Here is a 22,084-nt window from a genome sequence, read left to right as displayed (position 1 = left end):
ACGTTCCGGTCTCATAATAGTATAAATTGGATAGGAGTGTGTTACACTCGGTCAAGATAGAAAGAGACATTTGGCGTTGCATTGTATCGCGCGTAACAAAAACAGTAGATAGGAGGTGGTTATAAAACGTTGTATGAGCCTGTGAACACTTCGTTGACATGGTTCTTTTGGGACCTAGCGGAGATGTTCTAAGGTCTGCCGTAATATGTGCTAATTTGGTGTCGTCATAAAAAGTGAGCTGTTGGGGGTGATGGGAAACATAAAGCGCTGCAGGGTAAAAGGTCACTTGTTTGTTGAATTCGCCAAATTGTTGTGCATTTGAAAGCCGAATCACTATTGTGAAAATGAAGCAAGTAGCAAAAAGGCTAGGTGTTCCGTAAAACAACATACTCGGCATCTATTGGTCTGAAAGATAAATTCAAATAGAAAGCTAAATTTGGGTGATTACAATGGATTTATTTATATTGCATGTACTTGGCTACAATGATAAAACAGATTAATTAACTATCGAGTTCCCCTAAGTTTAGGCGCTCATACTGACAGAAGAAATTAAAAGACTACGTATAGCCTTGAAATGCAGAAAAAAAACTAATTTTTTTATAAAATAAGATATATTGTAAGAGGAACGTCGATAATTACGAGAGATAAGAATTGTGGTTTATGAATATAACTAGTGTAGACGGATGTATCCGTCGGCGATGGCGTCAAAATAATCTTCGACTGTGTCCAGTGTGAACGGGTAGTCATCGATTAATTGGTCCGGATCCACATCATCATCCTCTGAATCCGAATCCAGCTCCATCCCCGCGAAAATGGCGGCCGGGGGCTTCTCTTCCTCTTCTTCTTTTGGCTCTTGTGACTGCTCCTTCCCTGCCTGAGGTTTCTGTTGGTCGGTTTTCTGCGTAACGGCAACCGGAAGTAAAAAAAAAGTTTTAGTGTCGAACGTGACGTTCAACAAAATCTGTGTTTTAATAGTGTTGGCAAACGTTCGAGAAGAGCAAAGCAGAGAAAAGAATTTAGAGTATTGCATCAAAAAGGGATTGCTGTCTTCAAAAGTTTCTAGTGTGTTACCTACAAACAAAATTCGAAGGATTGCAATCTGAGTCCGTCTCTTCGCCTTCTCTGTTGTTCGTCTTGGCCGAGTTTATACTTCAGATTTAAAAATAAAAAAATGCTGTCACCTTAAAACTTACCTGTTTATGTTGGATTCCGGACAATCTCGCTCCGCAAACTGATAATACTGAATTTGAGATCGTGAAAAAGTGTGAAATCCGTATCTACTACAGTAAGTAATGCGCCGTTGACAGCATCGCGGGTTTTCCACTGGAGAGTCTTGGTCAACTCGCGTTCGGATTGGATGGCCTAACAATGGCCGAGCGCGACATTTTCCCACCTGGCAGGGAGGGTAATATAGTTTGCTCTCCTTCCCAGCGCGGTCAAGCGTAACTAATTGTCCAACGGCATCGGTCAAGGATAATTGTGGCTACTTTCTCGTTTTAAAATACGGCTAGCGGCCAGGGAAAATAGTTTAGCTCGGATGTTTTGCCACATATCGAATGTAAGTGTACCCTGGCATAGGTCTGCGAGATAAAAATATTTAGTTTGTTGTTTTTTACTCTGGAATTTCGACGATATTTGAGTGCTACCGAAAATGGCGTCTCAAACCTTGTATCTTTCTTTAGTAGGGAGAGAGAAGTCATAAATTCCGTTGAGAAAACCCCCCCAAATCGTTTATTACACGTGAATTTGACAACAACAAGGCATGTTCTAAGTTCTAAGGCAATTTTATTGACAACATTTTACACACAAAAAAACGCTGTACTCGACCGATCTCAGAACAGCCGAATTCCGATCTACGACAAGCAACCATTGCCTGGGCTACCTGTGGTTGTAGTGGGTGATGAGTCGCTTATCTAAAATGTTATGGCGCGGTTCCCAAGTTTGTGAATCGTCTGACCACAAGACTAAGTATTCGGTTGTTTTGCTTCTTCGGCGACAATTCAACAGCTTTTTCACTATGAAAATCCCGTCATTGTCTGTGGATTGTTCTGTAGCGGTCGGTGTTAGTGAGGATTTGGATTTGTTCTCTGATGTCTCGTCTGGAGTTCTGTTATGTGTAGTTTGGCTCGTGCTTGGCACGGATGTCGACTGGTTGGTAAGAGCGTCCTCCGCTTGTTTGAGTGGTTCTACTGTTGTGAAACTGTGTGAAGGGAGATCGTCTTCATCCAGGTAAGGTTCGTCAGTGTTGTCATTGTCAGGGGGGTCTATAGGTCTTTCGTTTTTGTCGATAACTCGTTTCATGCGGTTCACATTCACTGCGAATCTAGCACGGTGATGTCTAACGTTCGTACAAAGAAATGCACACCCGAGGCCCCTCGTTTCACAAGACGATAGGGACCTGTCCACTTCGAAATCAATTTCCTACACTTGTTTTTAGGAGTTCTCGGAGTGAAAATCCAAACTAGTTCCCCTACTTCAAAGTTTCTGATTTTAGCATTGCGATCGTAAAACAATTTCATCTTTTGTTGAGTGCGCATGATATTTTCTCATGCTAAGCTTTGGCTAAATTCCACTGCTTCTACAATTCGCTTCCTGTGTTCTGATACAGAGGAGGAAAGGTTCTCAGGTGGAAGTAGCTTCGTATCAATAACTAATCGTGCGTCGCGACCCATTAGTAAGTAGTGTGGTGTTTCGAGTGTGCTTTCATGTGGTGTGACTCGATAAGCAAATAGACAACAAGGGATGAATCGGTCCCAGTCTTTTTGTGATGAGCTAACATACATAGAGAGACTCTGAAGTAGGGTGGAATTAATACGCTCTACTAGCCCATCACACTTAGGGTTATACCCAGAAGTGTTAATCTTTCTGATTTTAAAGATCCTACAAATTTCGCCAACTAGAGAGGACATAAAATTTGGACCCCTGTCACTCAACAAGGTGCGAGGGCAACCAAAACGAGCAATGATCTCATTCACAAAAACCTCAGCGATTGTGCTTGCTGTCGTGTCTGGCAGGGCGATAGCTTCTGGCCACTTTGTGAGGTAATCACTAATCACTAGGATGTATTTGTTTCCCCGTGACGATGTAGGAAAGGGGCCTAAAATATCCATAGCCACCCGATCAAAGGGTCCCTCTACTGGGATGGGAACCAAGGTTGCTTTAAGCTGATTCTTAGGAGATTTCCTCATGGAACAGTCGGTGCAAGATTTGCACCAGTGGTCAGTGTCTTGATACATGCCCTTCCACCAATACCGAAGTCTGAGTTTGTGATATGTTTTATTTGTACCGAAATGTCCACTAGTGATGTGGTCATGTGCATGTGTGAGCACTTCATGACGCATAGACTTAGGGATTACTAGTTGTGAAATTGGAACCTGGTCTCGCCTGTTGTTTTTGTGTTCCAAATGAAACAAGAGTCCGTGTTTATCTAGATAAAAATTATCCTTTGTTAGGATTAGCTGGCGAGCTAGTTTGTTGTCTTTTGGCAAGACATGACTCTCCAGAAAATCAATTATTGCTGCAAGATCCTTGTCTTTCCTTTGGTGGTGGAAAATGTCTAGAAATTGTCTAGGTCCTTGATTAAAGGCATACAGTTGCAAATTTTCATTAGGCCGTCTGCTCAAGGCACCTGCGACAACATTAGATTTCCCTGGTCTGTAGACTATTTCATAGTCTTGTGGTTGCAGCAACAGGGCCCAGCGTGCCAATCTACCCTGAAAATCCTTAGCCTTAGCTAGGAACTGTAAGGCTGCATGGTCTGTGTGAATGAACACTTTTCTACCATGTATGTATGGTGAAAACTTTTTGATTGCTTCTATGACAGCTAACAATTCATGATCTGTGGCCGAGTAGTTTCGCTCACTAGAATTGAGACTGCGTCCATTAAAAGCAATTGGCCGCTCAGTGCCTTTTTCATCCTGTTGTGCTAATGTCATGCCAATCCCTGTGGCAGATGCATCGGTGATCAAATGAAAAGCCTTAGAAAAATCAGGGACAACTAGGATTGGTGCTGAGAGCAAGGAGTCTTTCAGTGTCTGGAAAGCCTGGTTACATTCTGGTGACCAAACAAATTGCACAGATTTCTTAGTGAGGTCATTGAGAGGTCTAGCAATGGCTGCAAAGTCCTTAATGAACCGGCGGTAGAAGTTAATCATACCCAGAAAACATCTTAGTTCTTTGAGGTTTCGTGGGGGTGGATACTCTGAAACTGCCTTTACTTTGCTTCCACTAGGACTTATTCCCTCAGGTGTGATTACATGGCCTAGGTACTGCAATTTCTTTTTGGCAAAGTCACATTTGGCAGGGTTAAGCTTAAGATTGGCTGCTCGTAAGCGCTCAAATATCTCAGCCAAATGCTCTAAGTGTTCTTCTTCTGATTTGGAAAAGATGATGAGATCATCAATATAGATCAGAGCACATTTGTATTCAAGTCCCCTTATAATGTGACCCATTAAGCGTTAGAATGTCAGAGGGCTCGAGGCGAGCCCGAAAGGCAATACCTGGAATTCCCACAACCCGTTATAAAAGCGGTTTTCTCTCTGGACTCCTCTGAAACTTGGATTTGCCAAAAACCCACCTTCATATCACAACTAGTAAATACCTGTGCCCCTGATAAACTGTCAAACACCTCAGAGATTAAGGGGAGTGGGAACGAGTCTCGTCTAGTAACTGCATTAAGTTTGCGATAGTCAACACAAAATCTCATGGAACCATCAGGTTTAGCAACTAAAACTACAGGTGATGCCCAAGCACTAGTTGATGGTTGTATGATGTTGTTTCTTAACATTTCCGTAACCTGTTTATCGATTTCCTCTCTTTTCTCGGGTGTGGTCCTATAAGGCCTCTGTCTTATCGGTGAGGCATCCCCTGTGTCTATGATGTGTTCAATTATTGAGCATCTACCTAATTGTTCAACTGATGATGCAAAACATCTCGATAATCATAAAGCAATTGCTGTAGCTTAGCCTTATTTGCATCTGAAAAAGCAGCATGTGAAATGTCTGGAAGGTGTGACGTGTCACATGTTGAACCTGGAGAGGTGTGTCCTGACTGAAAGGTCATATCTTGTTCCCCTGGGAACTCGATTGTTTTAGTGTGGTTGTCTAGTTTTGAAAAAGAGGCAAGTCTAGTGTTCTCATAGATTTTAACCCCTTCTGATGTAGGATTAAGCAGACGAATAGGTACCATATTTCCTTCTGAAACCGTGACTAATTCTGAAGCCCCTACTATTGAAAATTTGTCAGGGAGGTCCTCTCTCCGTTCTATCAAACCTACAGTGTGTGTATGGTCTGGTCCCTTAATCTTTCCTGGGATCAAGGTCCCTGATTGAGGAGGCAGGACAAAATACTGATTTGCAATAACTGAAAATACATCTGCCTCGTCTGCGTTTTCCTCTACATTGTTAGATATAGTAAAAGGAAAGTCTCCGGAAGAGTGAGGACCAGTTTACTCTCTTGAAAATTCAAATCATCGTTGTGCTGAGATAGAAAATCTCTTCCTAAAATACATTGGTAGGTCAAATCTTCAATAACATGAGCAGTTAATGGAAAGTTGTGCCCATCTAACGTAATATCAATTGAAACAGTGCCATGTACTTGTAAAGGCTCCCCGCTGGCCGTAGTAATCGCTCTTAGATTTGTTTTATCCAAAAAAGGTTGATGTGTTAGCTGATCCCAAACAGACTTATTAATTGCCGAGACGTGTGCACCCGTGTCAACAAGAAATACAGCATGCTTGTCATCAATGTGACCTTCAATTTTCATACTGTTTGTGTGGCCCATAAACTGTATAATACATTTGTTTCCCGCGTCAGAATGTTGAATTGAGTTAAAAGAAAGTCCCTTCGTGTCCATACTCAATCCCGCTAAACCGCTAGGGACAGCAGGCACATCAGTGTCGCAATGTGGTTTCGCACTTGTACTTTTGGTAACTCTTTCTGAACTTAATATTCCCAACTGTGCGTTCAGTACACGAAGGGAATTCCCATTACAAGTGCCACTTGAGCTCAAGTTTTCATCAATAACTTCCCTAACAAGAGAACGTTCTCTGATGCGAGGGACATCTACATAAAAATTGTCCTCTGAGATCTCTTTACAATTTAATCTTTTTCTATTCTCAAAATTCGGTTTAGCCATGTCCCTCTATAAATCCTTGTCTGACTTTTGCGCGGAGAACTGATCCTCTTTCAAAACTTCTAACGAATCTTTTGTTTGGGTTAAGTTGTGGGGAGATAAAATTTCCGGTTCCGTTATAGCTGGTAAAAGAATTGTTTACATAGCACTGTATGTGATTGACCTTACGTTCTGGCTTGTCAGAAAAATTATGTAAATTAGCGGCCCCAAAAACGTTAAATTCGGTTACTATGTCTGCTGTATTGAGGACCGAATCTAGTTTCCCGAATTGGGACGGCCCTGAGGTGTGCGTATGGCATACATGCGTGGTGGGACGCGTGGGTCTGGTTGTCTAGGTGACTGGCGTTGTGGCGGAGGAGGGTTACGGCAAAAATGTTGGGTGTGGCCATAACGATTGCAACGGTAACACAATGGGCTACCCCTAATATTCCTAGGGTTCCTGAGATTATACCTTGGCTGAGCGCGTTGGTCTGGGTTTCGGAAATTTCCCATCTGCCGCTTGACTTCATTTCTAATCATGTTTTGAACTGTTGGATCATACGGATATCTAGCGTTAATGGGGGGCATGCCCTGATCCGCAAAATTATGTGTTGCGTTCCCGGTTTAGTCAGACACTCTGGTGTGTTGAGGACCAAGTTCGCTAGCATTAACCACTTCGCGTAGTGTGTAAAACTGAGCCCAAACTGGTTTTTGTAATGGCTTTATTACTTGGCTGGCAGAATTACAGGATCACAGGCACGATGCGGTAAAAAACTAGAAAGCGAAATAATTACAGAAAATTACAATTCTAATATTAACAATGATTTCTAATAAATTCAGATAAAGACAAAAATGGCAAGAGCTGAACTTAGAAACTTACGTCTGTTCTGGACTGTAAAATAATAGAGTTCTCCAACTCTTTAAGCGCTGTTGCTTCCTGATTGCTGGCTTTGACTGAGTGAATAATGTGGTCACCGAACGTGTCCCAATAGAGGATACAATGCATTCCAAAGCGATTACAACAGGAAAAGCTAGATGCGGCTAAGATAGGATCGTAAAATAAACTAAAGAGCTAAACAGCGGTTTTCCTTTAAATGTCAAAATGTTGAGAGCTAATCATAATCTTAAGCGTGCGTTGATATAGCTAAGTGATAACGAAAACATTGAAGCATCGGACATTGATGCATGTCAGTTACACTCCTCGCTCAAGGATTCTTATCCTTGCTACTTATACATTATTTTAAACTTTACCCTCGTTCGGTAATAACAGGACTAATTCTTTGATTGGGCGTAGGTAGGTCTTCTTTTCTCCGTCTCTAACTACATCTATTTTAACTTTTCTAACTTTATCGTCGGCACTCTTGATCGCCTCCGATATGCGTCCTATGGGCCAGTTGTTGCGTACGGCAGAGTCGTCCTTGAGAAGCACGATGTCTCCCTCTTGGGGGTTTCTCTGTTGCTCGTTCCACTTGCGCCTAGGCTGTAGATTTTGTAGGTACTCACGTCTCCACCTTACCCAAAATTGCTCGGCCAAGTACTGAGTTTGTCTCCAGCGGCGACGTGCGTACAGGTCCACTGGTAGGAACTGACCTGGAGGGGGGCCGGCTGGGCGTGTCTTCATAGTGAGAAGGGTTGCAGGTGAAAGTGGTTGTGGGTTATCGACATCAGATGGTATTGCTGTAATAGGTCGCGCGTTAACGATAGTGACGACTTCGGCAATAAGCGTGGAGAGCAGCTCGTGCGTTAGCTGCGCTTTTCCGAGCTCTGCGAACACGCCGTCTAGGACTCGGCGGATGGTGTTGATTTGCCTCTCCCACACGCCGCCGAAGTGTGAGGCATGGGGAGGGATGAAGAGCCACGTACATCCTTGCTCTGTTACGTACTTTGTTACCGACTGAAATGTTTCGATAGCTTTGAGGGACCCCTCCTGGAGCTAGGGGGTCGTAAACTGAGTTTACCACAGACAGGACTCCTCTTCTAGTGAAAGGCGTGTCTGGAGGCGAGACCCGATAGGCGAAGGAATCGCTCTGTAATTCCCAGTATACCCCTAGGGATCTTTGGGCTGGAAGATCGTCATGGCTCAGGTCTAGGTCCTTGAGATCCTTCGCCCGGTCTTCGGCGGGGAAGGATTGGACGACTTCTACTGAATTTGAGACCACCTTGTGTAGTCTCAGGTTTCTGGTGGCGAGTGCAGCTTGTGTGTTTGTCACCAGTTGTACGGCTTCTTTAGGTGTGCTTACCGAGACGAGCCCATCGTCCACGTAGAAGTTCCTATTGACGAACTGTCTGACTGCTTCACTGCACTTCTCCTCGCCGTCGTTTACTGTGGCTCGAAGACCGAAGGTGGCAACGGCGAGGCTTGGCCCATTGCCAAAAAGGTGAAAGTTCATTCGGTACTCTATAATCCTCGCTTCGGGGTTGTTGTTTTCGAACCAAAGGAACCTGAGAAAGTTCCTGTGTTCGGGATTTACGTGGAACGAGTGGAACATTTGCTCCACGTCGCACATGACTGCCACTTCTTCTTTTCTAAATCGCATGAGAACTCCGATAAGGTTATTCATTAGGTCGGGTCCCGGCAGGATTACTTTGTTGAGGGACACGCCGTCAAACTCGCAGCTTGAGTCGAAGACTACACGGATGGTTTTCTTTGTATTGTGATACGTCGGGAAGTGTGATAAGTAAAACAGGCGTCCGGGGGGCGCTTGTATCTGATCAGGGGGGACGGGTGAGGCGTGGCCTTTGCCCAGCACCTTTCCCATGAACTCAACCTAATCTGTTTTTAGCTGTGGCTTCCTTGCGAAGGATCTCGTGAGGTTCTGGAGTCTGCTCATCGCCTGCGCGCGGTTGTTTGGCATCTCTGGGTTACTATCTCGGAAGGGAAGGGGCATCTCCCAGTTTCCATCCACTGCTATTCTTGTGTATCCCCTTTTCCATTATCTCCAGGGATCTTTGGTCGTCTATAGACAGGCTGGTCACGTTGTCGTCTTTAGTGGTCGCGAAGACTTCCTCCTCTTTCGGGAGAGCGTTGTGCCCAAGCAACCCGTCTGTCAGTTTAAGCTGGTTAGGGCAGGGGACTAGCTCGTAGTCGGTTGCAGTTTCTCTTTCAGGTTCCGCTATGGGTACTTCAGGTGAGAGAGTGGTGCGTCGGGCGAGGACATGCGCGGGGCTCCTGCCGAAATCGAGGCACATCTGCCCGGTTATCGTCCAGCCGAGGTCGAGGCGTTGGGCCTAAGGGGCTCCTCTGGGGCCGTTGCGAAACTCTCTCACTTTCAGTAGCTCCGGGGCGTCTCGTCCTATCAACAGGTGTACTCTGGCCTCTCGTTCAGGGGGAGGTATGTGAGCGGCGATTTCGCGTATGTGTGGGAAGCTCCTCGCCATCTCAGGTGTTGGTATTTCTCGCTTGTCTTCGGGAATTGAGTCGCACTCGACTTCAGTGGGGAGTTTGTGTTCGGTTCCGTTGAGCGATCACACCATCAGCCCGAGGACTCGGCGTCCTTGCTTTTCTTTCTTATCTCCCGAGCAGGTAGAAAGAAAGTACTTTTCAGAGGGACCATCTGCGCCGAGCTCATCTGCTAGTTCACTGGTAATCAGGGTCGAGTTGCTTTGCTCATGGATGATGGTGTAGACGCGGTGCGCTTGTTCTGGGGGAGTTGGCTAAGAAGACGTTGACCGGGAGTACTTTGCTACAGGATGTCGGACTGTTTTTCCTGTCACACAACAGTGTACACTTCGTCGAGACTTCTCTTTGGGACTGCTCCTTTTCTCCGGGGTTCGGGATCGAGCCGGTGGCTTTTCTCTATGTAGCAGTCCGTTATGTAGCTCGTCTGCGCACACGCTACATTTTATTTTGGTCGCGCAGTCGCGCTACGTGCGCAGGATCAAAGCATCGAAAACATAGGCGTGCGTCGCGAATCCATTTGGTGCGCTCATTGAGTGATTTCTTCGCGAAGGCGTGACAATCAGTGAGTGCGTGACCTCTCTCATGAAAGGGGCAGTGTTTGTCTTTATTTATAGTTTCGTCTTTCCCTGGCGGTTTTTCAAGTTCCGTTTTAAGCACTTTTTTGCGTGACTGAGTTGGTGGGGTCGTTGTGTCGAGTGACACAAGGTTAGGATTGTTTTTAATCCTGGCTTGCTCCTTTACGATTTTTGCGAAAATAGAAAATTGCGGATAAGCCCCATAGTTGGCGTCGCCGAATTGTGCTACTACTTTTTCCCACTTAGAGCGTATAAACTGAGGAAGTTTTTCTATGACAGGTTGAAGTGCTGTTGGAAAGTTAAGACACGCAAGCCCCGGGAGGTAATCAATCTGGCTTTCTACGTCAGATCAGAGGTCAGCGAAGTGCTGTAACTCATTTACGTCGCGTTCACCAAATTTAGCCGTCTCGCGCAGTCGCTGCAACAGCTCTTTAATTATCACTGCGGGGCTCCCAAAGCGTTGCTCAAGTTCTGCCCAGAGTTCAATAGTTCAATAGCGTGCTCGGGTCACGGTGTTGGCGTTTGCGATAGCTATCTACTAGTCGTTGCGGCTCCCCGCTTGTGAAACTGCGCATGTAATTTATTTGCTGCGTGGCTGAGACGCTGGCATCTTCTAACATTGCCAGAAACGCGGATTTCCACGGGTGGAACAGGGTTGCGTCGCCTGAAAATTTGTCGGGTTGGCATTTTGGCAGATTTTGACGTGCTAACCCGGCTAGTATTTGTTGGTTTAAGTTTGCGCTATAGTTCAATAGATCGTTTCCGGAAGTAGCTAAGTGGGTGTTAATGGTTGGTGTCATTGTGGCGGTCTCTGATTTCACAAAGGGATTATCAGCGGATCTTTCGGGGTTGTCACCAAATTCCTGTTTAACCGCGGCGTGACTTGCGGTTTGGGTGCGGTGTTGTGATACGGTTTCTTTAGGCACGTTTCCCGGCTCGGTTGCGCGCTGTAGGGACCCTTGGTCTACTGGTGTAATTTTGCTTACCCAATCCTGCGTTCTCCCTCCGCTTTTAGGACATTCGGGTAAATTGAATTTAACCCCGTATTCCTCTTCACAAAGCGCTTGTTTTATAGCCTTAAGCTTCGCGCTAGCTATCGCCGCCTTTTTGTCCGCTTCTAAGATCGCTATTTCAGTTTCATGCCGCGCTCGCTCTTTTGCGCGATTTATCTCTTCTTCTGCTTCGCGCTCATTGCGCTCTAAATACTTTTTTGCTATCAGACGCTCATAGTGTGCTTCCTCGCGCGCTGCTTTTGCCTCGGCTAAGGCTTTAACTCTAGCTCTGCTCGCTGTACTTTTTACTGAAGAATGCCGCGAAGTACGAGAATGACGTGATCTTGTTTCCGACAATTTGTCGGATTGTCTACGTTTTATTGCATTGAGTAGTGGACCAACTCGTTCGAGTAAGCCCGTTCTGGAACCATTTTGGACTCTTCTCCAAATTCCCCAAATTTATCTTGTTCGTACAGCCCTCCCAACCGCCCAAACAACCCTGTGAATTCGTCGTGGGCCGTTGTTAGCTCGCCTAGAAACGCCCCAATATCCATTTTGCCCCAGTCTTCCTCATTGGCGTTCTCAGCCTTCTCTACTAATTTAAGGAGCCTTTTCAAAGATTTGCCAATTTCGTTTCTTTTGAGTTCGACAGAATAGCACAGTCCGCTGTGCGTCTTTTTCGTGCGGCGTGTGCCGTCCGCTTCGATCTCCTCTGAGTGTTCTGGTGCTTCACTATGACTCATTTTGGAGGCTCCGTTAGAACAATACGGTTTACCTCTGTGTTGTAGTTTACCAGACTTCTAACAGACTTTTTTACTGTTGCGTTCCCGGTTTAGTCAGACACGCTGGTGTGTTGAGGACCAAGTTCGCTAGCATTAACCACTTCGCGTAGTGTGTAAAACTGAGCCCAAACTGGTTTTTGTAATGGCTTTATTACTTGGCTGGCAGAATTACAGGATCACAGGCACGATGCGGTAAAAAACTAGGAAGCAAAATAATTACAGAAAATTACAATTCTAATATTTACAATGATTTCTAAGAAATTCAGATAAAGACAAAAATGGCAAGAGCTGAACTTAGAAACTTACGTCTGTTCTGGATTGTAAAATAATAGAGTTCTCCAACTCTTTAAGTGCTGTTGCTTCCTGATTGCTGGCTTTGACTGAGTGAATAATGTGGTCACCGAACGTGTCCCAATAGAGGATACAATGCATTCCAAAGTGATTACAACAGGAAAAGCTAGATGCGGCTAAACAGCGGTTTTCCTTTAAATGTCAAAATGTTGAGAGCTAATCATAATCTTAAGCGTGCGTTGATATAGCTAAGTGATAACGAAAACATTGAAGCATCGGACATTGATGCATGTCAGTTACACGTAGTCTTCAGACTAAAAGTTGGAGACAAAGTGCGTATAAGTATCTGCCAGGATGGTCAGACGAAGTTTTTAAAATCGTCAGCTGGCAGAGATCAAGACCTACGACTTATCGTTTACAGGATCTAAATCAGGAAGATATTGAAGGTCGATTTTATAAAACGGAGCTGCAAAAAGTAGAAATATCTGAGAACGTCTATAGAATAGAAAAAGTCTTGAAAAGAAGAAAACGGCGCGGAAAAACAGAGCTTCTTGCAGAATTTCTTAATTGGTCTACTTCCTTCAGTTCCTGGATTAGGGAGGAAGCTAACATTATTCGGTAGGCCTGCTACACAAAATCGGCCCTTATTTTTCCTTTTATTGCGAGGGTCACCGTCGCACGTCTTACTTTCTCTGTCCGCCATATTGAACTAAACCAACATTATGACGCCGAGCACGCACACGTGATCGGAAGCGTCGTCACGTGATTGCTTGGCCGAGCGATTGATGGAGGGGACAAAAACTGCGGAAAGTTCGAAATTCCCTAAAAAACAATAACGTTTCGAGGTTTTTACCGATTTCGCTCAAATTTTCAGCCAGTGTTTTTCAGATATCAATATTCAAATAAACTCTATTTTCGTTTCGTGACTGAGGCTCTTTAAGTCTTGCATTTGTAGCGACGATCTTCAAGGCTAAAGTCTTGACGTCGGACCGGTGTGTTAGACTGGACACATCAATTTTTGCGCCCGGGAACAACACTTTAGCTTTCCGTGCAAGGCTACCGATCTTGACAGCACAGGTCTCCGCTGAATCAGAGGGAAGGTTGTTGGTACCTGCGTGTAGAATAATTTGACTTGGGGCAGCGTGTCAGGGAAGGGAGAGCTTATCTACATGATCCTTGATATACTCCACTGTTTTACCTGGAAAGAGTTGTTTTACCACCTTCCTTTGGGAGAGCTTTTTTTCCTCGATGCCTTTGAGCATTGAGTCGCCGATTAATAAAATGAACTGGTTTAGGGGCTTCTGGCTGGGTACCAAGGCTAATATTAGCCGATGTTTCCTCATTGGTAGGAGTAGAAGTTGTCATTAGAGGCAAGCTCTCATGATTGGAAGTCGAAGTGGAAGTAGAAGCTGTCGTTGAAGGCGAGCTCTCATGATTGGAAGTCGAAGCGGGGGTCGAAGGTCTAGGCATGATTGGCGACCGTGACGAAGGATCATCAACGCGGGAAACACGAGCAGAGGCAGAAGCATCTGGCTCCCGTTGCTCCCCCATTTCCAGCCGACGTCTCATCAGTCTGTTATCCTCCACGACTGACAGTAGTAGGTTTTTAATCTCGCATAACTCTAATTTGATTTGTGAGAGTTCAGCAGTTGAGGTGTCATTATAGTGACGGCCGCCATTTTCTTCATCTTCGACTCTCGAAGCAAAAAGGTTTGGCAAGCAACGGATCTCAACTTATCAATATCGGTAGAGTCGTTGACTAGGATTACATGATCATCTACGGCAGAAAGAGGTTCGGGCATCTTGAACCTCTCGGGCATCTTGTTGGTTGTCGAATTAGCGTCCTCTTTTAAAGCTTTTCCACGAGTCATCATGGCGCCCAAGCGATGAAAATGAAAGCTTGAGAGTTTCAATAAATCCGATAGAGCTCAAATAAATCCAAATCAGTCCAAACTATGATCTCTAGATAAAGTAGAGATTCAAACTGAGCAGTATTGAGCAATAATAAATAACTAAGGATGAAATCTGATAGAGCACAAAAATGTACGTCCGCACAGACCAAAGGAACCAAACAGCCCTGGAATTGGATCCAGCACACCTGATTTCTTCCACATGGGCTTGAAAAGAGAGCTGAGTTCTTTATTTGATGTTAGAGAGAGATTATCAAGCCGATTAGAGAAGCATTTCTCTTCTGGAAACAGATCTGTTTGTGTTGAAGGGAAAGTGTTACGAATAGTTTCAACTTTCTTTGTAAAAAAGTTTGAAAAACTTTCCGCGAGATCTTTAGGACAGTCATGAGACGGTAATTTTTTACTAGATTTAGAATTTAACATCTTGGATATAGAAGTGAACAAAACATGCTGATCGTTGGCGTTTTCTTTTATAGTTTCAGCATAAAAGTTCATTTTGGAATCATAAATACACTGGTTTACTCTAACACATTGTTCAACATACATCTCACGATGGATAGTGCTTTGGATTTTTCGCCATAGCCGCTCAAGTTTTCTCCGCTGTTTCTTTGCTTCCCTGATCTCATCAGAATACCAGGGAGCAGCAGGTCTTACTGTTACAATACTTGTAACTAGCGGAGCATGATTATTTAAGAGAGATGCCAGGGTATCATCATAGCATTTTGCTAGCTTGGAAACATCTTCGAATGATTGTGTCATTAAGTGAGAGCTTTTGATATCTTAGCAAAACCCGTCGCGATCGATGGACTTTAGTTTTCGCCTTTGTAATTTTATTTTTTCAGTATTAGGTTTTTTAAGACACCTAGATTCCCAGTGCACAGCAGAATGGTCTGATATCTCTGGGTTAGTGACCCGAACATTGTTTAGAGGTATCTCTCCAGCTCTTGTTATGACTAGGTCCAACGTGTGGCCATTTTTATGGGTAGAGCCTTGGACGTCCTGATGAGATTAAAAGCATCAAGCAAATCTTGGAACCTTTGAGCAGGTCGGTCCCCCTCATCGTCCAAATGAAAATTAAAATCTCCTGTTATTATAGAGGGGTGGTGGAAGTTATAACCATCTCAAGAAAAGAACTGAACTCCTCCAAGAACTTAGAAACATTTAGTTTATTCTTATTTGAAGGCGGGGGTCGGTAGACAACAACCATTCTTAGACTCGATGACATATACTTTATGTGGCGATCAGTAAATTCAAATGATGTAAATGTAATATCAGGTGAGAGTTTTTTAAGTTTAAAGCGCTTATTATGCAAGAGCGCTACTCCACCACCCCTTCTCCCAACACGGGGCAAGTGATGTAGAAAAAACCCGAGGGACAGATGTCATTCACAGTAAGTTGGTCATTAATGTCATCCTTTAGCCAAGTCTCAGTTATTGCTAAGATATCAATGTTGTTATCTACAACAAAGTCTTTGATTATAAAAGATTTGCTCTTTACCGGCCTTGCGTTCAGTAAACAGAGCCTCGCGTTTCCGGAACAAGAGTTAACAAGCATGGGATCCCTTTTGATATTGATCAGGTTTGATGGATTGCGAACAGGAGGACTGAAACGCGGGTTCAAATGAAATGGATTTGTGTATTTGTTGGTTATTAACACAGGTATTGCAGAAATAGGTTTAGGATGTGATTTTGTACCAAGTAGGGATGTCAGGGGAGAGTGGCAAGGTTGTCTAGGAGAGTGAACCTCAGGCTTTGTTTCGGGACCAGGGTTTAATTTAAATACCAAGTCTCCCTCCAGCTCAAGGTGAAAAGACGCACAAGAGTTGTTGTAGTAATTCACGGGCTCGTTTAAACCTTCTGTCTTTCCTCCAAATACAACAGAACAACCCTTATCCAGACGAAGGTCTAGGTCTGAGTCTAGACAGGAAGTATTCACTCTCAAGAGTTCGGTCGTAGAGTGTTTAGGCAAAGTGTAAGAAAAATAATTGCGAGGAACTGTTTGTGAAACATTTTTAAGATTAAGAAAATTGTAGACTTTTTTGCTTATTTTGGCAAATACTGTTTATCAATATAAATATATCAATAAAAATGACTAATTAAAGTACTTTATGAGTTTATTTTATTTTGTTTTGTTTATATATTTTTTAATTTATGAATAAATGTTTATTCTTTTTATTCAACAATCGATGTTGTGTTTTGGACATTTAGTTGTATTTGTATTTAAGATTGTATTTGTATAACTTTTATGAGAAACTTAATAATATATATAAAAATATATGGTGTTAGCCGTAATATTCTTTATCTTTTCCTTACTTGTATGGTAACAAATGAAAGCAATTGTAATCGCGTGTCTGATTAGCGTTGCACACACAAGAGACAAGAACAATTAAAATTTCCTTATACTATGGTCTAAGTAAATATATTCAATTTAACTTAGATTCTAATATTCTATAAAAATAAAAATAGCTCAAATAATTTCTGAAGTTGAGTGGAAAATGTTAAAATTTAATTTATATGATAATGTGAACGTGAAGTAAATCCCGCGAGTCCCGCGGAACAGCCTCAAGTAAATTTATGCAAAACTAAGTAAAAATAAATGCACAGTTGAGTGAACATGTATTAATTAACTAAAAAAAAATTGAGTTGAAAAAGATCGATTCTAAGTGATTTTAGCGGAGCACATAAAAACACGTCTGAACTCCTCGATCTCTTCGCTCGACCTGAGGTCCTCTCTAGTACACGATACGACGCTTCGCTTTTTGTCTCAAAGTAGAGAGCAAGTCGTTGTTCTTCTCGTTGAGAATACGACTGCCTCGTGGCCAGGAGAACATCTCAATCTTGCTTTGCCATCATTGTTTGCAGGTGTATCTTTTCCGTAAGTGCCCTCTGTCGCCTTTTTTGTTTGAGCTGATTTCGAGATTTTTTTTAGTTGCAGGCCTAGACTTGGGACTTTGGTTTGAGCCTCGGCAAAGGTCATTCCAGTCAGTTTTTCAAAAGGATCAATTTTGCAGCTTTGACTCTTTGGCTCTCGGGTTGTTCTTTCCTTTCCCTTGCTTTTTCGCTTCCTTGATTAAAGCCAAGTGTTTATAGTTGTTTGTTTTACATTATTTGGAATGGAAGCCAACAGGGAATGCATTGGGTAATAGTGTGTCAGGCATCCATTACAATCACGGTGACCAGAGTGTGCTTTTTTTTTATTTTCTGTTGCAAGGGAAAGCCGCTCATCATCAAGCGTCCTGGCATGTTCTAGCCCTTAACCATCGACAATTTCTTTCTCAGCTACTAGAAAAGTGAAAAAAATCGTCATTCGTTTTCGTTCTTCAACAATCGGTCCTAAAGGTAGCCATATTCACGTGGGAGGAGTCGAACACGTGTGCACTCTTCGAGAACATGAGTGAGGGAAATGAGTAAGAATCTGTCATGCAGGCTGGTTATAATAGCAAGCGCTAAAATGCACAAAATGCAAATACAACTCACAGTCTATAAAATATTTGCTAAATTTTACAGATTTGTTTCCTAAAGTTAAATAATCAACCCACTACAGGGCAAGAAATAAAAAATGACAGGAAAGCTTGTAACACACAACTAGTACCTTGGATTTCCAGTAAGTAGCCTTTTTTTCGAAAGTTGACCAAAACACTTCAATATTGCAGATTTGTGTGATTTGTGCGAGCACATGTTATATGGTATCCAAGCGGATACCATTTGAAAGATGAAAATATGATGGAATCGACCATAACTATCAATTCTGAAAGGTGATATAGACTTAAATAACACTGTTGTACCTGGATACTGCCTAACCGCCTCATATAACTGCGGCGGTAACTCAGACAGTTACTGAGTTTATTATAAGTAGAGTACCTTATTATAGGAAATTAAGGTTCCACTTGATTACCTTAATTACGTTTATTGTTTTTTTGTAATACATTAATTAAGTTGAACGTTAATTTAGAGAACGTTAATAAATACTGAATTTTATGAAAGATCGAAAACAAAATTCAACGAATTTTAAAACCATACTCTGTTTATTAAAAAAGAGTTCTCTCTCAATATTTGTGTCTTATCTTGGGAAGCACGAGACCATTCTTTGCTTGACGAGTGCTCCACGAGTGTTGGCCCAAAGAGATACAACTGAACGAGGACCCGATAAACTATTAATATTCATCAAGTAATTTTTCAATCGGTCGTTGTTCTCTTTAGCCGTAAAAGCTTGCATACTTGATGATAATAGTATTTTATGAATGGAATATTTGCGAGCAGCAAATTACCAAAAAAACCTTTCAGGATCCGCGTTAATTTGAATACATTAGGCCCAAATTTATTTGTTTTGTCAAAAATTGTCGTTAATTTGATACGCGTTCATTTAATACACGTTAATATCTACCACCTTTAATTCCTATAATAAGGTAATCGTTGCGAAAAGCGACTAGGTTTGAGGAAAACAGCAGTTTAGTCCATGAACCATGCATGGGTGGTAGGATGGTTCGCCGGAACTGTACTGCAGTAGAATTTCCTTTGTTCTCGATGGCGTACATCTACTGAGGTTTCGCGGTTACACACATACAATTTCAGCCTTAGTTAGCCAATTACCGAACCTAGGTTAAAAGCACTAGTCTTACCACGGGGTAAATCATCCCACAATATCGTGGCTGTAAAAAAAACATTCTTTCGTCCTTGTGTTCATAAAACTGCAACAATATAGATGTAATATGCTCTCGTTTTTCAAACATTTGAAGCGAAGGAAATCAAAGCGAGAGGTACTCTTCGACTCTGACTAAAATTTATAGAATGTAAGGATAACATACAGTAAATCATTTATTGCATTACCTTCACTGTGTCCTTGCATTGTTTTTTATACACTTTGAAGTGTGGCTTGGCCGTTTTCTTGCAGTCTCATGCTCAGTCATGTTGCTTTCTTCTTCAACAATGCCCACTAGTTAAGACAGTAAGTATTTCTTTATCTTCGGTAATAAATACTTTACTGGTCACGAAATGAGGGATCTGGATAAGTGACTGGGGGATGGGTATTAGGGACATTTTTACATAAATTGAAATAGCAGCCTACCACTTGCCATATGGCAAGGCATTCCCCAAAACCTCCCTGAAATAAATATCTGTTTGTTTTTTCTGGTAGAAACAGAGCAGTGAGACATTACATAAAGGTTCAGCCATAAGTTGTTTTTCTGAAATAACTTTATTGCTTTGAATCGCGACACATTCAACAGATGTAACTTGATGCATCAGAACTGGCTTAGTCGCAGAAGTTGTGAGCCCACACCTCACACTCGATCCAGTGAGTGTGTCACTCACTGTCAGCATAATAACACGGCATGTCACTACATTTGTCTTCTGTTGACCTCGTTTTTTCCACTTTTCTCACACTTTCCACAAAATGAACTACGGAGACAAACACATACGGTCATTCCAATGTCGGCAAGACAAACTCTCGCCAACTTCATCAGCTTTCCCTTGTTCAAAGTGACATCCCAACTTTTATCATCTAGATGAACAATTATTTAATTTTTAGACAAACTTCTTGGTCTTGGTTTAACGTGTCGGCTACAAATAAAAAATAATAATTATTGTTATGATGTCCAGATAGTACGTGCTTACTGGAATAACACTCCTCTTTGGGTCATTACCATATATTGCATCAAATCATTAAAGAATAAGTCTGCAGGTCTTGACATGCAGGCAGCTACTTGGATGGGTGGTATCCCATTCTGTAAAAACACAAACAAATCCTCCATTAAACAAGCATCCATTCAAAATAAATGAGCAAAATAAAAAAACAACCACATATTCCATAAAATGCATACTGTATACCTTGAACAGAAATATCTACTTTATCATCCAGTCCGTCTAAAAGAGATTCCTCATCTTTATTGCATGAGCAGGAATAAGACACCTCCAGGCCGTCTGTAAATTGTATGCAGCGGCGTTTGATGTAAACAAACTTCATTTCCTAAAGGGATTAAAGAAAGGATTACTTTTTACCAGTTTGTTTTAGAAGAATCCTCTTTTTAGGAGAGTGGCATGACATCAATATCTAATTTATTTTTTTGGCTGTGACCAGATGAAAAATAATTTGCTAATGGACAATACAGTACGATGACCAGTTCCATATCACTTCTTATTAAAATTGCTCTATCTTTTTTGTGGAGGGCCCAATGCTCGTGATTTTTTCTAAGACGACTACAAATTTACTTGTGCACATATAATATGCACAGAAAAGACTACACATTTTCAAATTCTATCGATTTATAGTTGTGTAATATTGCCAACAGCCACACCCGCCACAATTGTAAATAAATATGCTTTGATACCTAGTCCTTTATGGGAGATTGTGGCTCTGACTTAAAAGTCTATAAGCGGTTTCTTCTTTCTTTAAGAGACTATAGGTTTATTAAAGATTCTAGCCGTATGAGGCTAAGATCCGTGATAAGTTGCCAGTTTTTTATAAGAATCTTTAGAAGATTCTGTTAAGCCGGGTGGAACCTCATGACAAAATGTTTAGATTCGTTTATTAGATACCATGTTTGCCTTTAAACGCATTTTGCCTGTCCGTGAATTCAACACTCGCCGTTATGTATTTTGTGAAATCGCGTAACCGTATCTAGAATAAGTTGCGGATTTCGGCTTAGAAGGTGGCAAGTGAGGAATTTGTTCTCAACGGACGTAGGCCATCTCCCTAGACACAGACCCTTCTTATAACTAAGAGGGTGGCAAGAGGAGAGAATGCGTGTACTGAAAAGTTTAAGTAAGCTATGGACATCAAGGATATTTAAATCAATGAATCTTTCGACGATATACGCTAGACGTGGTTTGTGAGGTGACAAAAACCTTAGGTGACAAATTATGTCTTTGTGGTTGAATTTGTCGTTCTTTAAGACCAGTCTTCAGGGGATACTTACCTAAGGGCGAAATAATTTTTTTCTCGGAAATCTCCTAAATTTGCTCATTTGTTTCTCTACAGGTTCTATTATCGCTGTGAAAATTTGAGGTCGATATGATAAATATTTTTCACGATCGAGCTTGCGATCGGATTATCCGGCTTATTGCCCCGTTCAAGGCCATTTTTAGCCTGCCTCAAATTTGGCTAAAAATTTCAAATTTACGCAAACCAGTTCAAACTACAGTGTATTATAACTAAAGACCAGACATTTCCTGGCACTTTGAGTGAATTTCAAGCGTCTCGAATAAATAATAAATATTTTCCAGATTTTTGAATTATTTATAAGTTTCCGAACTAAATTTTCAAAGTTGAAATTGAATGGCTGATATATCCATGTCGACGGCGAATTCAGCCGGTTTTTAAATTCTGGGGGAAAGAATGGTCCTTCGCGTTTAGATTTCTTGAGTGAAAATGGAGTGCTAGGCGAAATTATAATTTTGGGAAAACATTTTACAAGTGCCGCTTTTAGCTAATTAGTGACAGTTGTAAACACCTCCGGTCACGTAATAATCGAGTTAAAAAATACACAAAATGCCAATACCTGCGATGGAAACACTACTAAATGATCAGAAAAAAAAATTATTGTTCCTGTGTATAACTTACAATTCAGTGTTCCTTGTTGAGCCTTTGACGAATTGAGTTTCCAGCACAAAATGGTCCATCCAGAGTAAACATGAACTCTGTACACCATGTCAACATTTTAAAGGATATTTGCAATTTCTCCACCGCCTCGTGCCAAAATTATGATTCCACGACAAATGGAAATGTCAACATCTGCTAGTCGATAAATTTAGAGCAAAATGTAGGCCAAAAGAAGAGATATTTTGCTCTATCTGTTCATCGCTTCGAGTGCGAAATAAAACGTGACAAGTCGAAGAGCTGTCAAGACCGAAAACACGTGACCAGTGCGTGACACACAGGAAGACCAAATTTTTAGAAATTGTAACCACTTTTTATGAAAGAGCTTTAAATTATTTACTTATTGAAAAATTATAACTGAAAATAAATTGTACGGCGACTCCGTGGTCTGTCATATCCGAAACTCATCAAAATATATATTTCGGAATTCC

At 42.0% G+C, this 22,084-nt stretch overlaps 1 protein-coding gene and 3 long non-coding RNA genes across 4 annotated transcripts; 1 reads left to right on the top strand and 3 right to left on the bottom strand.

Moving 5' to 3' along the window:
- Nucleotides 1-435: 435 nt before the first annotated feature.
- Nucleotides 436-1,326, bottom strand: LOC125557257. Its single transcript, XR_007305190.1, has 2 exons — nt 1,194-1,326; nt 436-898 (listed from the first exon to the last, which is right to left on the bottom strand). It is a non-coding gene; the product is annotated as an uncharacterized LOC125557257 (long non-coding RNA).
- A 6,857-nt stretch (nt 1,327-8,183) lies between these two features.
- Nucleotides 8,184-8,869, bottom strand: LOC125557528. The gene is made up of 2 exons (XM_048720193.1): nt 8,351-8,869; nt 8,184-8,288 (listed from the first exon to the last, which is right to left on the bottom strand). The coding sequence occupies exons 1-2, from the start codon at nt 8,867-8,869 to the stop codon at nt 8,184-8,186; spliced, it is 624 nt and encodes a 207-aa protein (XP_048576150.1).
- A 2,471-nt stretch (nt 8,870-11,340) lies between these two features.
- On the top strand, nt 11,341-19,625 carry LOC125557258. The gene is made up of 2 exons (XR_007305191.1): nt 11,341-16,934; nt 17,271-19,625. It is a non-coding gene; the product is annotated as an uncharacterized LOC125557258 (long non-coding RNA).
- Nucleotides 19,238-21,915, bottom strand: LOC5503313. Its single transcript, XR_004293453.2, has 4 exons — nt 21,618-21,915; nt 19,886-20,024; nt 19,702-19,782; nt 19,238-19,618 (listed from the first exon to the last, which is right to left on the bottom strand). It is a non-coding gene; the product is annotated as an uncharacterized LOC5503313 (long non-coding RNA).
- Nucleotides 21,916-22,084: the final 169 nt, after the last annotated feature.

This window comes from Nematostella vectensis, chromosome 12 (assembly GCF_932526225.1).
Source record: "Nematostella vectensis chromosome 12, jaNemVect1.1, whole genome shotgun sequence".
In the NCBI taxonomy this organism is placed as follows: domain Eukaryota; kingdom Metazoa; phylum Cnidaria; class Anthozoa; order Actiniaria; family Edwardsiidae; genus Nematostella; species Nematostella vectensis.
The sequence above is the reverse complement of the archived record's forward strand: the minus strand, read 5'-3'. Positions and strand labels throughout refer to the sequence as shown.

What these genes read in the sequence shown, in the direction of transcription:
- LOC125557528 (XM_048720193.1), bottom strand. Translation starts at nt 8,869, where the DNA reads ATGGGAAAGGTGCTGGGCAAAGGCCACGCCTCACCCGTCCCCCCTGAT. An exon ending in TGGACGATGGGCTCGTCTCG is followed by an intron (nt 8,289 to 8,350) that starts GTAAGCACACCT and finishes ACTCGCCACCAG; the next exon opens with AAACCTGAGACTACACAAGG.